Raw genomic sequence first — 17,323 nt, 5'->3', positions numbered from 1 at the left:
GACAGGTCACTGCTCTGGAGAGACAAACTTCAGACCCAAGGCAGAAAAGGCCCCGTGGTGGGAGGGACATGACTAGTGCACCTCACAGTCTACTGATATGTGTGGTGGGACGAGGGGGACAGTGAGCGCTCACAGCTGACGCTGGAGCTGGGCCTTGAGGGGTGACAGTGAGTCTACCACGAGGTCATGGGGAAAGGACACGGCAGAGGAAGGGACCTGCGTGGACAAAGGCCTAGAGCTGAGGGACTGGCGGCACAGGCAGGGAAATAGCCATGAAACAGCAGAGGGCAAAAGGATGGCAGGTTCCTTCCTGGAACAAGGTGAAGGAGGAGGGAGGGCCAGAAGAGACATGGAAAGGAACTAGAAGAAGCAAGGGAGGAGTGATCGCTGCTGGAGAGGCCCAGTCAAGTGCTGGGAAGTCGGAGGTCCCACAGTGTGATGGGATCTGAGCAGGCTTCCTGGAGGAGGTGACATCTGAACTGGCCTGAAGGATGGGTTGGAATCATTGTAGGTGGAGAGGTGACAGAGAGGGCAGTCTAGGCAGAGAGCACATGAAATGCACAGATTGAGTGGGGCAGGGCCACCCTCAGATTAGCCTTGGAGCATGAGCTGTGTCCCTAGCCAGTGGGGGTGCAGGGTTCTGAGCAGCAGGGGAGCAGGTGATTGGCATGGAGTGGAAGCTGTGTGTGGAGATGGGGGTAAAGCACAGGCTGGAAGGGGACCCGAGGTGGCTCAATTGCGGGGGCTGGTCCAACACTTAGGCCAAGAGGCCTCGGGTGCGGAATAAATCCCACATCTCCCCAGCTGCCGGAAATGCCCGGGACGGTATATTTAGGACCGTCTCACTTTAGCCTTCTGTCACTTCCAAACACTAAAAATCTGTGTTTCCGGAAAGCAGGGGTGGGAGCCGCCCAACACCTTCCCCCAAACCCAACACTGAGATTTTAATTACATGTTTGTGAGTCTTTTTAAAAATTCCCTCTCTGGCTACTGGGCTCAGTGACCACAAGTCACCAGGCTGGTGGTGGAGGTGGATGTGGGGAGCACTTCCTGTCCTCGTGGTGTGAACCTGGTCCAGTGATGGACGGGCGAACAGCTGTGCTGGGTGGGGCCAGCGGGCACACATGTTTGGGTAGGAGATGAGTGTTTCATCCCCAGACTGAGGCAGAGAGGAAATAGAATGTCCATTATCAGAAAGGGCACTGGATATGCAGTAAATGCCCTCTGGGGGCATTTCAGACACAGGGTGGCATCAGGGTCCGCCCACAGGGTGGCATTTTCAGAGAGCATGGCGGGCAGGGTTCTGGACAGACACACACACACACACAACTCTGGTGACAATCCATGTGGATTCAGGGACCACACAGACCACCTCCTTTATGAGGCTGTGTGAGAATCCCCGCTCTGCAGGATGACACAGGTCCAGACTGTTGGCTGTCACAGGGTATGGCACAGAGAGTGAAGGAGTGCCATCTCTCATACCCTTCATCACACTCTCAAAGCATCGTTATGTGTATCTGTCCCCAGGTACCGGAAGGTGACAGGTGGGTTATCGGGGCTCCCTGGGAATTTCTATCTGCAAGCCTGATGCTGATTCGTGTTGGATCCAGGGACTGAGGGAACAACCCACAAACTGGCCAGCTCCACGCAGGCACCAAGCCGTGTGGCCTCCCTCCCTTCTGGGTCAAGAGCGCCTTGCTCACCTGAACTGACTCGAGTTCCAAACTTCCATCCTGTGTATTTTGGGGGATTTTGGGTTTTTTTTGTATTTTTCTGAAGTGAGAAGTGGGGAGGCAGAGAGACAGACTCCCACATGTGCCCGACCGGGATCCACCTGGCATGCCCACCAGGGGGCGATGCTCCACCCATCTGGGGCATTGCTCTGTTGCAACCAGAGCCATTCTAGCACCTGAGGCAGAGGCCATAGAGCCATCCTCAGCACCCGGGCCAACTTTGCTCCAAGGGAGCCTTGGCTGCGGAAGGGGAAGAGAGAAAGAGAGAAAGGAGAGGGGGAGGGGTGGAGAAGCAGATGGGCACTTCTCCTGCATGCCCTGGCTAGGAATCAAATGCAGGACTTCCACACGCCGGGCCAATGCTCTACCACTGAGCTAGCTGGCCAGGGCCTCCATCCTGTGTGTTTTGATAAAAACTACCCAGTTGCTCCACAGCCCTGGCTGTACCACGCAATCACCAGACAGTGGGGAACTTTTATAAAATGATTTTCATTAATTGGTGAAATTTCCTATAGTGTGGAACTAGGTAAAAAGAGTAACTCGTGGCCCTGGCCAGTTAGCTCATTCAATTACAGCAGTGTCTCGAAACAACAAGGTTGCAGGTTCAATACCCAATCAGGGCAGAAATGAGCCTCTCTATTTCCTCCTTGTCAACCATGCAGCTCAAGCCTGCTTTAGCCAGTGAGGCAGCATCAGCAGCATGGAGTGCTCTGACCAGTGGTCACTGCAGGCCTGACCCTGCACCAACCAGGCATGTACTAACCCTCTTGGCTTCATCTCCTCCTCTGTGAAATGTGAAGAAAGGCATGTACTAACCCTCTTGGCTTCATCTCCTCCTCTGTGAAATGTGAAGAAAGATACTGCCCAGTTTACCTCGTGGGCTATGAAAGGGCTTTGTAAACAGGCTATCGCTGGGCGGGCTGGCCATCCAACAGGAATTTAGGATGAACCTGCCTCGCAATCTCCCGACTTTGTCCCAAGACGTGAAGTTGTCAGGAAGCCGTGTCAGAAATTTGAAGGCCAGGGGGTGAAGGGAAGGGTGAAGGTGAAGAATGATGTTTTTCTAAATTACTGTACACATTTGCTCATTTATTTATTCTAATATATCAAGTTCAATTTATCAACAAATTTATCAAGTTCTTCCTGTAAGACTCTGTTCAGGACACTTGGGAATTAAATTAGACAGCTAAGTCAGGTCTCTGTACTCGTGGAGTTTACAGTCTAATGAGAAAGAAGATAAACAACAAAAAAATAGGGGAAGTAAAATAGGGGATGTCATATCTACTGTAAGTAAAACAGAGAGGGTATGGGATTCAGCGTAATGGGGAAAGGGGGTGGCTGTATACAGAGTGGTCAAGTATAGTATTCCTTTGAGAGATAAGTAAGAGGGGACGTGAACACTCTCACATATTGCTGGTGGGAATGCTGTGGAGAGGAATCTGGCAATATCTTCTTGCAATACCCTAGCAAAATTACATATGAATTTACCCTGTGACATGACAATCCCAAGGACGCAGTGGCAAAAGTATGAGAAGCCATTTGCATGAAGCTATTCATTGGGCATGGGGAACAGACAAAGCTATGCCTTGCTCAATAGAAACCTCTAAATGTTTATTTTCCACAAAACTATAAAAGCTGCCAAAAATGTTCAAACACTGAACCAGCTTCTGTCTGGGGAAGCAGCAAACGAATTTAGTTTCTGAATTGCCTTAATGTGGCTTCCGGAACAATAAACAATCATGAATCACCATGTGCTAATGGTACTCTGGGCCTTCTTCTCCAGCCCGATTAAACAACCTCTGGGTCCCACGTTTGCGGGAAGGGCCTCTGTGGGCAGGAGGCTGCCTCCACCGCCATGACCACCATCAACATTCTGCCGCTCCACGTCTGAGGCCCTGCACCCGCTACCGACAGCCTACACCTCCACAGGCCACACCCTGTGTCCACCAGCCCGACACCAGCAAGGCTTCAGCTATTTTTATGCCTGGGACAAAATTTAGAGTTGCCCAGATGACCTAAGTCTATCTTGTTTCTGAGCAAAAAGTAATAAAGACCCCCTCTTTCTCCAGCCAGAGAAGATGTTAAGAGAATCTTCTGAGCTGTCCGCCTGTCCTTCCTGCCCTCAAACCCTTCCCCAGCCCCCGAGGTCCCCAGGTGGGGCCTAAGCTCAGCTCTGTGTTCCCGCCCCTGTGAGCTGGCCCTGCGGGGCCCACATGGGCTCCAAGGCTTTCTGGCTGCCAACCCCCTTCCAAGTCCCTCCCTGTCCGCTGGGCGGCCCCATCCTGTGCCTGAAGGCTGCTTCCCTCTCAGTGCAGCTATAAAAGCCCCTCGTCCTCCTCTGACCCCACACAGATCCACCTCTGGTCTCGCCCTTCCCCATCCCAGGGTTCCCTGTCCCCAGTTCATCCCCCCACGATGGTGGGCAATTTGAGGGCAGGGACCAACTCTGTGAAGTGGACACGGAGGCTCTCAGCAGTCCACTTATTAAGTGCCCTGTGTTCCTGGGGCCCAGAGGGGAGGCTGGGCCTTTCTTCCTAAGGGCGTCTGGTCCCCAGGACAGTGGCACCCATGTCACAGTGTGTCTCCATCAGAAGCCACTCACGTTTTTCACTTTCCTGTGGGACCTGCAGGCCCTGAGGTGGAGGGCAGCCCCCACCCCCTCCCCAGGGCCGGGGAGGCGGACAGGCTGGGCCTGTCTGGCTGGTTCTGCTGGCAAGGGAGGCCGAGGGGCCCACTTCAGACCTAAAACAAGACCCAGGTCCCACGGCCTGCGCAGGCCCACGGGGGAGCCACAGGACTGACCACCTATCCATTCTGCATCCCGAAGGGCTCCCTCCCACCAGAAATCTCAGCGCTGCCGAGAGGAGGCCCAGGGTTTCGCTGCTGAGGTATTTTTAGTCAGTTCTCATTACCAACTTTTTTCAGAGCTCTTTCCATAAATGGCTCCGCACTCATAATTACCGGTCCGGGCTCAGACGGCTTCAGACCCCAAATTAAAAGGGAACACCCGCACACCCCACCACATCAAGCCCGCCAAGGCCAGAAATAGATCCAAGGGGATGTGAGCAAGGGGGACGTGATGCCTCCAGTTCAAACCTGGGAGAGAACCGGGCTGTGGGCACTTTCCAGAAAGATGTGGTCTGGGTGACACAGCTCTCTCCCCGTGGGGAGTGTGTTCCCGGGAGGAAGGGGCCCTATGTCCCCCCACCCTGTGCCTCACCCCAGAGGAGCACACCAGGGGGTGGCACATTCTTGGGCCAGAGCTAGAAAGGCCTTCAGGGCCACACTGCATAGATGGGGAAACTGAGGCCCAGAAGGGGCAGAGACTTGCCAGAGGTCACATGTCAGGTTAGGGGTCCTTCACGTGGACTTTCAGATGAGTGGCCCTAGAAGGTGACAATACCGGGATGGGGTCACCTGTCTTCAAGGTTCTTCTGTCAGCAGGTGCCCCGAGAACGCCTGCTGAAGCCACCTTCCTCCAGGCGGGACCCTGCAGGGACGCGGGATCCCAGGAGAGGACCCAGGGACGTGCTGCACCCATTGTCGGCTTCCAGAAAAACAGGGAGGCCGGCCCCCCTTCGCCCACCGGCCAGGCCAGGCTCCTGCACCTGGTCCCGCTTCTGCCCCACGCTAATCCCTCTTCCCTGCAACCTCGCCCAGAGACCCTGAACGCCTGACTCACAGAGATCAGGCTGCACGGCAGGGGGAGGAGCACGAAGTCAGATTTGGTCCCTGTTCCCAGGTGGCTTCCTGGGGAGGAGGAGGAAGAGGGCGACGCACCCCTGAACCTACAGGCTGACAGCGACTAACACACACGATGAAGCACGGGGGCTCTGACCATGGAGAGTACCTTGGGGAAGGAGGGTCAGAAACACTTTCTAGAAAACATACGTGAGAATGGAAGAATTCTGACAAGCAGAAATGGAGCAGGGTGTTCTCATCAAAGGCACAGAGGTGGGAAATAACGTACCAGCTCCCATTTTAAAGAACTGACCTGAACCAGGCTCCATACTGGGCACATTACACACCCCACTTCTGTTAATATTTACCCAGGCAGCCTAATCCTGGACCTGTGCTCTTGACTAGTTGGCTCCAGGTCCCTAAGTAAATGATGGGGTAAAGGGGGTGTGGATAAACACAGCAGGCCTCACCACACTGACTGCCATCTTGAGCAGTGACAGGCACTTGCTAAGGTTTTAAACACCTTAGCTATTTAACCACTGTACTATGACTATGACACAGGGATTATCTCAATTTTGGGTGTGTTTTTTTTTTTAGATTTTATTTATTCATTTTTATAAAGAAAGGAGAAAAACGAGAGAGAGAGAGAGAGAGAGAGAGAGAGAGAAGGGGGGAGGAGCAGGAAGCATCAACATCCATATGTGCCTTGACCAGGCAAGCCCAGGGTTTCAAACTGGCGACATCAGGGTTCCAGGTCGATGCTTTGTCCACTGTGCCACCACAGGTCAGGCAGATTAGCTCAATTGTCAAGGCGAGAAACTGAGACACAGAGATTTTAAGTCAGCTGCTCAGCATCTCACCGCCCTTGAATGGTGGACCAAGATGAAAGCCCAGTGTGCCCTTCCCAGAGCAATTAACCAGTCTGGTCTCCACCTCCGTACTGACCCTCCTCACTACGGTCATCCAGCTTCCACACCTGCTCCGGTGAATCTGGGTTCCCAGAAATTAAGATTCAACTTCTTGCTCTATCAACTGGGGGCAATAGTAATCATTTACCCCAGAAGGGAGAGAAAACACTGAGGAGGAAAGGCTTGGGGAGGAAGAGTCAGCCCTCATGGACCCACAGGGCACACCATCCTGGAGGCCAGACATGGTTTTGGAAAAAGGAACCTACTTTCAACTATTGGGAAACAAAATACCTTTGGAAATCATCTACAAAATGAAGAAGCAACCTACAGTATGGGAGAAAATATTAGTAAAGCACATATCTGATAAGCAATTAATATCCAAAATATATCAAGGACTCATACAATTCAATAGCAAACAACAATAACAACAAACAATCCAATTTAAAAATGGGCAGAGCCTGATCCGGCAGTGGCGCAGTGAATAGAGCGTCAGACTGGGATGCAGAGGACCCAGGTTCGAGACCCCAAGGTCACCAGCTTGAGCGTGGGCTCATCTGGTTTGAGCAAAAGCTCACCAGCTTGAACCCAAGGTCACTGGCTCCAGCAAGGGGTGACTCGGTCCGCTGAAGGCCCACGGTCAAGGCACATATGAGAAATCAATCAATGAACAACTAAGGTGTTGCAACACACAATGAAAAACTAATGATTGATGCTTCTCATCTCTCTCCATTCCTGTTTGTCTGTCCCTGTCTATCCCTCTATCTGACTCACTCTCTGTCTCTGTAAAAAAAAAAAAATAAACAAAAATTTTAAAAAATTAAAATGGGCAGAAAATTAATAGATATTTTTCCAAAGAAAACATACAAATAGTCAAAAGGTAGCTTAAAAGGTACTCAGCATCAGTAATCATCAAAGAAATGCAAGTCAAAAGTTCAATGAGGTATCATCATCAAAAGATAACAAGAGTTGACAAGGATATAGAGAAAAGGAAACCATTGTGCTTTATTGGTAGAAATGTAAATTGGTGCTGCCACTATGGAAATCCTTATGGAAGTTCCTCAAAAAATTAAAAATAGCCTGACCAGGCAGTGGCACAGTGGATAGAGCATTGGCCTGGGACGCAGAGGACCCAGGTTCAAAACCCCAAGGTTGCCGGCTTGAGCACGGGCTCACCGGCTTGAGTGCAGGGTCACTGGCTTGAGTGTGGGATCACAGATGACCCCATGGTCGCTGGCTTGAAGCCCAAGGTTGCTGGCTTGAGCCCAAAATCACTGGCTTGAGCAAGGGGTCACTTGCTCTGCTGGAGCCCCCAGGTCAAGGCACATATGAGAAAACAATCAATGAACAATGAAGGTGCTGCAACTAAGAATTGATGCTTCTGATCTCTCTCCCTTTCTGTCTGTCTCTCTCTCACTAAAAAAAAAATTAAATTAAATTAAAAATAGAACCACTATATGAACCAGCAATCCCACTTCTGGGTATAAATCCAGAAGAAATAAAAACAGGATATCAAAAAGATCTCCTCACTCCCATGGTCATTACAGCATTATCACAATAGCTAAGATATGAAAACAACCTAAGTGTCCATCAATAAATAAATGAATTAAGGAGATTTGGTATTGGGATATGTATATGGCCTTATGCTAAGTGAAATAAGCCAAAAATAAATGCTTCGTAGTATCACTTATACGTGGAATCTTTTTTTGGAAAGTCAAACTCAGAAACAGAGAGTAAAAAAGTAGATGCCAGGGGCGAGGGGTGGGGGAAACGGAAAGAGGTACAAACTTTCAACCGTAAGATAAATAAGGTCTGAGGATCTAATGTAAAACATGGTGCCTATAGGTGATAACACACTGTGTTATATAACTGAAATTTGCTGAGAGTAGAACTTAAGTGTTCTTACCAAAAAATAAATAAATAAATAAAAATCAACATGTGAGGTGATAGATGTGTTACTAAGTTAGATTGGTGGAGGCGGGGGGGGGGGGGGGAGGCGGGCAGGGATTCTTTAACAATGCATACATATATCAAATAACTACTTTAAATATCTTACAATTTTATATGTCTATTATACTTCAATAAAACTGAAATAATAAATTTTTTTTTCTAAGTGAGAGGAGGGGTATAGTGAGACAGACTCCCACATGCGCCCCACGATATATTTACCACCTAAGGCTGACTTGATTGGACCAAGGGAGCTATCCTCAGCACCCTGGCTCAACCCTCCAGCCAATCGAGCCACTGGCTGCAGGAGAAGAAGAAGGAGAGAAGGGGGAGAAGGAGGAGAAGAGAAGCAGATAGATGGTCACTTCTCTGGGGATCAAACCCAGGACATCCATATGCCAGGCTGACCCTCTATCCACTGACCCAAACAGCCAGGGCCTAGTTTTGTTTTGTTGTGTTTTGTTTTGTTTTTTAGAGGAATACTTTTGGATATGTGGTCACTGTAGTAGTAAGCTTTTAAGATGCATAAAGGATTTACTCGGGCACTAGACCAAAGGGTTAGAATGCTGATTTCCTCTGTGGTGGAGGTAGGATTACTAGGGCATTCCATATTGTTTTATTTTTAATTTTTTATTTTATTTATTCATTTTTAAAGAGGAGAGAGAGACAGAGAGGGAGAGAGAGGAGAAAGAGACAGAGAGAGAGAAGGGGGAGGAGCCAGAAGCATCAACTCCCATACATGCCTTGACCAGGCAAGCCCAGAGTTTCAAACAGGCAACCTCAGCATTTCCAGGTCAACACTTGATCCACTGCACCACCACAGGTCAGGCCTCCATATTGTTTTTAAACGTATGGTCTGAAGTTTTTTATATTGAAATTCTGCAATAAACTTATATGATAAGAAGTTTTTAGCCTGACCAGGCAGTGGCGCAGTAGATAGAGCATCAGACTGGGATGCAGAGAACCCAGGTTAGAGACCCTGAGGTTGCCAGCTTGAGCGCAGGCTCATCTGGTTTGAGCAAAGCTCATCAACTTGGACCCAAGGTCGCTGGCACGAGCAAGGGGTTACTTGGTCTACTGAAGGCCCACGATCAAAGCACATATGAGAAAGCAATCAATGAAAACTAAGGTGTCGCAATGAAAAACTAATGATTGATGCTTCTCATCTCTCTCTGTTCCTGTCTGTCTCTATCTATCCCTTTCTCTGACTCTCTCTTTCTGTCTCTGAAAAAAAAATTTTTTTTTTATAATGAACATGCATTAGTTCTATAAATCCCAAAACAATGATATATTTTTAACAGGATTCTCAGTTTACAACATACCGTACATTCAATAAAATTCCAATTCAGAGGCACTTATTGAACCCAGTGATGGGCCAGGCCTCGGGGTGGGTGGAGAGGCAGCATCCATATAGAAGAGCAGAGGGTATGTAGTCAGGGAGACCACCTGCTGTGTGGCCTTGGGAAAATCAACTAACTTCCCTGAACCTCATTCTTCTCTTTAAACAAAGATGTAAGCCCTGGTCAGGTAGCTCAGTTGGTTAAAGCATCGTTTCAATACACTGAGGTTGCAGGTTTGAACCCCATTTAGGGCATATACAAGAATCAACCAATGTATGCATAAATAAGAAAACAAATTGATGTTTCTCTCTTTTTCTCTCTCCCCCCTTCCTCTCTTTCAAAAATCAGTTAAAAATAAATAAAGGATGTGACAATAACCGTGAGATGTAAATGGAGGAGCAGATGCGGAGGTCTGGGCATGTGGGCATCCCTGGGTGTCATCTCACACTATCCCTGCACAGCCCAATAGGGCGAGTCCTGAGAGAGTCTCCATTTTACAGAAGAGTACACTGAGGCTCTGAAGGTGGACTAGAAAGTCCAGATCACACTAACAGTAGGTGACAGAGTCAAGACGCAAATTCTAAGTCCCAGGTCAGGACCCCCGACCCCAGTCCCGTCGACTCTCACACTGTCCATCCTGTGTCCATGACTCCTGTGTTTGTTATTTGTCCTTCCCACTACAAGGCTAGCTCCAGGAGAGTAGGGACTTCGTTTTGTTCACTCTCCTATCTTAGGAACTAAAACTGCCTGGCACAGAGCAGGTACCATATAACTATTTGTTGACGGAATTAGTGAAAACAATGAAAGAATTCTCTAGAGAAGAACCAAAGAAAGCTGGAGCTCGTGGATGTAGAGTCAGACTTTTGGCCATGGCCAGGTAGCTCAGTTGGTTAGAGTGTTGTTCTGATACAGTAAGGTTACGGGTTCAATCCCTAGTGAGGGCACATACGTACAAGAACCAACCAATGAGCCTGACCAGGTGGTGGCGCAGTGGATAGGGTGTCGGACTGGGATGCAGAGGATGCAGGTTTGAGACCCCGAGGTTGCCAGCTTGAGCGTGGGCTCATCTGGTTTGAGCAAAGCTCACAAAAGCTTGGATCCAAGGTCACTGGCTCGAGCAAGGGGTTACTCGGTCTGCTGAAGGCCCATGGTCAAGGGACATACGAGAAAGCAATCAATGAACAACTAAGGTGTCACACGAAAAAATGATGATTGATGCTTCTTATTTCTCTCTGTTCCTGTCTGTCTGTCCCGATCTATCCCTCTCTCTGACTCTCTCTGTCTCTGTTAAAAAAAAAAAAAAGAAGAAGAAGAAGAAGAAAAGAACCAACCAATGAATGCATAAATAACTGGAACAACAAATTGATGTTTCTCTCTCTCTCTCTCCATTTCTTTCTCTCTAAAATCAATTAAAAAAATTTTTTTTAAAGTAGTAACAGTCAGCTCTTCAAAGTCACAGGGCGGAGCAGGATCCCGGCCAGATCCCTCATTCCCACCGGGCTCTGCTCCTCCCAAATCCACAACCTCAGTTTGTCAACAACCCTGTCCTCAGTTGCCTGAGACCCCAGGAAGAAATCGGTCTGGTTCAGGGAAAAGTCAGGATAAAAATGAAGACGATTCATTCATTTCTGGCTGGACTTCTGCCAGCAGTGCCGTTTGTGCCTCAGTTTCTAAACCTGGCAGGTAAGCGCCTGTCACCACGCTAACATGGGGTGAAGGATTCAGGAGGAACAAGCAGAGTTGATCCTTCCTGCCTCTTTCCTCCCTCAGGAGGGGCTGGGCTGGCCTTCGGTGCCCAGGGTGCAGCCAGTCACACCTGTGCCTGTGCCAGGGCCGAGGGCATGGGGTGGTGAGAAGGCACCCCTGACAGAGCCACAGGATCAGAGCTGGGAGGCCCCTCATTTTTCTGACACCATCACCATAGATGGATGGGAAACCAGAGCCCAGAAAAGAGAAGGAGCCTGACTTGGGACATGGATAAAAACCTAAATCTAGCTCCAGCTCAGAGCTGTCCCCTTCCTGAGCCCAGGCAGCAGCAGGGCTAGGCTCTGTCTGCTCCATGTGGGTATCTGCCCTCACTACTGTGTTCTGGCCATAAGAAAGCAAGAGTCTACATGGCTGAGATGAACAGACGGGCCAGACACAGCCACCAGGTCTGGCCACAGAGGCTTAACCCATGGGCCAGAGGTCTAGGAGAGGCCTACAGCCACTGGGTCCCACAGGTTGCCACTGATGGTCAGGGACCTGGCCAGCACCAGCCCTGGCTTCTCAGGAGCCAGATGGGGCTGACAGGAGAGGTGAAGCAGGAGGCAGCAGGTGTGGGAGTCTGGGCATGGGAGCTGATAGCACGGCAACTTTGCTATTAGACTCCATGGTCGTTCAGGGGCCTGGGGCCCGGGCCTCCAAACAAGGAAAGAGTCCTGCTAGGTGTCTGTCTAATCCCCCACATCAGTCTAAGTAATTACTAGTTAAAACCACACTCACTGAGAGTTCTACTAGTGCAATTAGTACGTCAGAATAAAGAAGGCCTTTCTGACAGCTGCTGGGTCCACCCACACTGGGCTTCCACTGAACAAGGACCAGCTTGTTGAGCCCACAGGCCTTAGATCTTAATGAAGCACACAGAGATGGTAGGGGAAGAAGCTGGGGTTTGGAATCCACAGCCTGGATGATGCCATGTACTTGCTGTGTGGCTCTGGGCAGGCCATTCAACCTCCCTGAGCTCATGAAACGAGGCTGGTAAACAGCCTCATGTGGTGCTGCAGGGACGAAACCAGGACTTACAAAGCTATGGAACTCCAAATGCTAGTTTTTATTCTAAAAATAGGTGGAAACACCTTTGGTTGGCTTTTAAAATCTGTTTCTGGGTTTCACATGTGTATAAGACACATGGGGAATTCTGTCACGTCCACACCAGGGCTGGGCAGCAGCTGGGAGTGACCGTAGTCTGCAGTGACCAGCCCAGGTTCACCCTAAAAGAGCTGGCTGACTTTCTGCTCCTCCCACGTATCAACCAATCACACAACTCTGAGGATGCACTGATCTCTAGGAGCCCTGCTTTACAAGGAGGGGCCTGAGGCTCAGAGAGGAGAGGGACTTGCCTAAGATCACACAGCAGAGTCAGGAGGGGACCAGGTCTCCCTGAGCTCAGGGCCCTGCTGATTCACAGCAGCCGTTCCCAGTAGGGCTGTGCACGCCTCGACCCAGGGGATGCTGGGGGAAGCAGGACATGGGCTGGGCGGTGACTCACTCTAACAGATGGCTCCCTTAGGGGCATTTTCCGGGTGACTCCATGCACAGCTCTTCTTGGTTTTGAGCCCTGGGTCAGCTTGTCCCAAGGACAGAGCTCCAGCCTCAGTTTCACATACTCTCTGTCCCTAGTCCCCACCCTGCCCTCTAATCAGGAAGGCATCGGGCTCTCAGCAGAGGTAACAGCTGCTGCCTCCTGCTGCTCACTCCCCCACCTCAGCCCACCATCAGTTCTGGGGTGGAAGGGACAGAGGCCTCCTTGGCTGTCCCCTCTTCCTACCCTCCTGCAGGAAGCAAATGGCTGAGGACCTCATAATACCTGCTGCTTACTCTGTCCCCTGGGTTCCTCTGCCTAAACCCCTCTGAAAGCTCACTCCACCCGGAAAGCCTACCTTCCTGTCAGCAGAAATGTCCTGTCCTTGAGGACTAGATATAGGGCCAAACAACCTGGGCCTGTCCTGGGTTCACCACACAGAGGCTGTGCTATCCTGGGTGTGACACTGCCTCTCCAAGCCTCACTGTCCCCACCTGGGAGATGCGGATGAATATCATGGCTATTAACTGGGTTGTGTGCAGGGTTAAGAGCGATGCTGCAGGTGAAGGGAGGCTGGTGGCCTTGGACCAGGTCCTTTCCCGGCTCTCAGCCCCTCAGTTCTCCCCCCACCTCGAACTGACCTGTAGTCCTTGGGTCCCCAGATCCAGTCTGGAGTGTGCCTGAGACCATAACCCTACCCCTCACTTGCCACAAACAGGAGACAGAGTAGATGGGGGACAAATATTTACGACTGTAGAGTAAACAGAGTTTAGTAATGGAAAAAGATATCTTTGAGAGCGTTAAGAATAAATGGCTCCAGCTAGCTTCAGCACAGGGTTGCCAGCTTGACTGTGGGATCATCGACATGATCCCATGATCACTGGCTTGAGTCCAAGGGTTGCTGGCTTGAGCAAGGGGTCATTGGCTCAACTGGAGGTTCCCCCAACCGGTCCAGGCAGGTATCAGAAGCAATCAATGGACTGAAGTGCCGCAACTATGAGCTGATGCTTCTCATCTCTCTTCCTTCCTGCCCTGCCCTCTAAATAAATATCTAAAAATAAGAGTAAATGGCTCCAAGATCTGGCTGCAATGGGGTCCAAGCTACAATTTGGGAGAACAATGGGGTTCAAGCTGCCCACCAGGCCATTCCACAGGCCTGGACACTCACTGCATGTCAAGCCATGCCCCAAGTGCTGGGCATGGGTGACAGGACCACAGACTGCCCCACTGAGCTGAGTCTACTGCTTCCCCACCCCATCCCCTGGCAGCTGCACCCAACCTACTGGCTCCGGGGCTCTGGCCCAGAGAAGAGACTGCTGTGGACTCAGGACATCTGACTTCTCTTTGCTCTAGTCATTTTGGTGATGTGACCTGGGTTTCCACAATGAACTTTGTCCCTCTCTTCAGTACTGCCCTTATCACAGTGACCACATCCAGCCCGTTTACTCATCCGTCTCCCCAGGACCCGACTGTCTTCCTGGCACTGCCCAGGTCCACCTGACATTACATGATTCCTATTCCTGCGTGTGTTTGGGGGCGGGGTGACTGCACACGCCCCTGGGATTCATGATCCTGCGTCTGCCCCACCTGACCCACAGCTCACCGACCCCCCCAGACCCCTCAGTCCTGGACGCCCTGACCTGGGCAGTTTTCACTCCCCTGTGGGGCCCTGCCCACCACACGGTGACTCCTCGTTCACCGCAGGTGGCACCCACTGCCTAAGGCTGTGCTCTCTCTCCTGCAGTCGGTGTTCCTCCCCATGGGGCCAATACTCGTGGCTGTCCCCACACGTGCATTCTCGCGGAGGTCTCACGGTCACCGACGCCCATCCCCGGAGCGCGCACTCACCCATGTTGACGAAGCTCATGACCAGGTCGGCGCGGCCCAGGAGCCGCTCGCGGGGGCCGCCGTCCTCGTCGTCGTCGCCGGCCATGGCGTGGTAGAGGTCCAGCATGAAGAGCGGCGCGGACGCGGGCAGCCGGGCCGAGGCGGGCGGCGCGCGGGGCCGGGGTCGCCCCGGCAGCCCGAGCACCGCCAGGATCTCGCGCTGCAGGTCGCGGCGCTCGCGCGGGCCCAGGCGGCGCTGCAGGCAGCCGGGCGGGGGTCGCGGACCGGGGCCGCCGCCGCTCAGCGCGCACAGCGCCAGGCCCAGGAGCCACAGCGGCCCGGGGCGCGCGGCCATCGTGGGCGGGACCGGGTGGACACTCACTCGGCGCGCATCCGCTTCGCCGCCGGCCCGGGGCAGGGGACCCCCGACGGCGAGCGGCGGGGCGGGCTGGGGCTGGCGGGACGGGGCGGGAGTTGCCCGCGGCCGCGGCGCCGTCGCTAAAGCACGGCACCTGTCGCGGCTCTGGGTCGGGTGGCCGCGGCCGGCAACACCTGCGGCAGAGGCTACTCCGGGGACTGCGGACCGTCGGCTAATCTGTCTGTCGGCGCCGTGCCCTCCAGTCCGGCTGCTGCGGAGGCCGGTTCAGTCCAGGCGCTCAGGGAGGTGCGGACCCACCAGCTCCTGCTCAGGCGAACCCGCGGTCTCTGCCCCGCGCCCGGGACGCGGCCGTCCTCGGTCGGGCGCCCGACCTCGGGTCCCACCCCCTCAGGGCCTGACCAATGGGGACGCGGGGCGGGGCCAAGGCCACACAACCCACCTCCCGGGAAGAGCTCAAAATTGTAATTGTTGTCGTGGGTGGTGGCGCCCGGGAGATTTGACCTGCTGTCGTGGGTGGTGGGCGGGTCCGACCAGAGATCCACATACTAGCAGTCAGGGTCGTCCTGGGCTGCCCTTGCAGCCGCTGGCCACGAAGTCCGGCCCCGGGCCTCTGTCTGGAGACTCCAGGGTAGCGGCGCGGACTGCAGAAAGCAGGAACCTACGCTCCCGCGGGGCGTGTCTTTGAGCGCCTTCGCCGGGCGGGAATCCCGAGTCTTGTTTCTGGGCAGCGAGTGACTCGACAGCCCCTTGGTACGCTGGACCCCGGACCCGAAACAAGGTCTCAGTCCCGTCAGGAAGGGCCCCGCGGGTGCCAGCCAGGCTCAGAAAGTGTGCGCCTTCTTCTGCCCGCACAACCGGCCCAGATTCCCACCGCAGCTCCTGGCCGGCCTTCAGGCGCATTTCCCGCTGTCCGCTTGAACACATTCCCGGGGGCTTCTCCCTCTCTGACGCCAGCTTGGTCGCTGCTCCCAGTGCGCTCAACCACCTGACTCCCGCGTGCTCCCTGCCAGCACTCCAGAAGGACCACCTCTGCTGTTCCAGTGGCTACGGAGTCAGCGCCAGCTGTTGCTGTGCTCCCTTCGGACCCCGTGCTGACCCAGCCATGCGAGAGAGAAGCGCACCCGCCTCCCGCCCTGCCAAGGAGCTCTGGTGCGCTTCCTGAGCGCTGGGGAACTGCTTGTGCACATCTTAACTGTGAAGGCCTTCAAGCGTTTTCCACCCTTGGCAATACTATGTATTATTATTAAATACATAAATAAATAAATTTCTGCCAATATGACAGGTAAAAACAGCTCTTGCAATGTGCACGTGGAGGGATTACTGCTTTCTTTTTCGTGAAACACTTCCTTTCCTTGTATCCCAGGACACCATTCTCCTGCTTCTCTTCTTTTCCCCTTCTTGCCCACTTCTGCAACACTGGCATCCCCCTGGGCTCTGTTCGCAGTTCTGTTCTTCCTCTTAGACTTACAACCTGGTGATGAGTTCATCCACCGGAGACTTCAGTGCCATAGGTCATGCCTGAATCCCAAATACATCCCAGCACAGACTCTATTCCTGGAGGTCAGAAGTTATATCCAGTCACTGATTAGCCATGATCAAAGCCAGACACCTGGGAACCGATGCAGTCCCTCCTTTGTGGTGGCAGTTTGGTCTACTGACTGCCTTCTAATGCTTCCTAAATTCCTGAGCCTTCCCAGCCCTCCTACACCACGTGGTCCGCAGTCTTCTCCACCCAGGACAGCTGTAATAGGCTTCCTACGGTCCTCCTTCATTCTCATCTTATTGCCGAACCTCCTTACTCCTCATTCCCAGACCGTATTTCTCAGTAAAAATCTGATATCTATGGCCTTTCACTGCTAAAAGCAGAATTTCCCAAACTGAGGTTTTTGAGGGGTTTCCTACAAAAAGCAGTTTGGTAAACAATGTTTACTGCATCTCCCCCAGGAAGGCCCTAATGCAATCAGCATTTTGTAAGCTCTGAGAAGTCCTGTAAAGAAACCTGCTCAGCTTTAATTCGATATCTCCCAAATGCATTTCACTATAACTATTGGGATTTTTTGAAGGTCACATCTTGGGGACCAGCAGGGCACTGTGTGATTGAGTGCCCAGCACTCAGTGGTCTGGCACCCACCACCTGGTCCCTGCTGCTGACCCCTCCTCACAGTCTTATCTAGCCACTAAAGGTGTGCACACCATTTCAGTCACATGAGACTCCCTGGGGCCCTTCG

At 52.3% G+C, this 17,323-nt stretch overlaps 1 protein-coding gene across 2 annotated transcripts in view; it reads right to left on the bottom strand.

Annotated features, from left to right (window-relative positions):
• BMP8B (bone morphogenetic protein 8b) overlaps positions 1-15,453 on the bottom strand; it is a 33,607-nt gene extending 18,154 nt beyond the window's left edge. For both annotated transcript variants that reach the window (XM_066269561.1, XM_066269562.1), the window contains exon 1: positions 14,738-15,453. In XM_066269561.1, coding sequence (XP_066125658.1) covers positions 14,738-15,071 — 334 coding nt within the window. In that variant the 5' untranslated portion in view covers positions 15,072-15,453. The remainder of the gene's footprint in view (positions 1-14,737) is intronic.
• Between the last annotated feature and the right edge of the window lie 1,870 nt (positions 15,454-17,323).

The sequence above is a fragment of the Saccopteryx bilineata genome, chromosome 3, assembly GCF_036850765.1.
Source record: "Saccopteryx bilineata isolate mSacBil1 chromosome 3, mSacBil1_pri_phased_curated, whole genome shotgun sequence".
Lineage (NCBI taxonomy): Eukaryota > Metazoa > Chordata > Mammalia > Chiroptera > Emballonuridae > Saccopteryx > Saccopteryx bilineata.
This window is presented reverse-complemented; position numbering and strand designations above follow the sequence as displayed.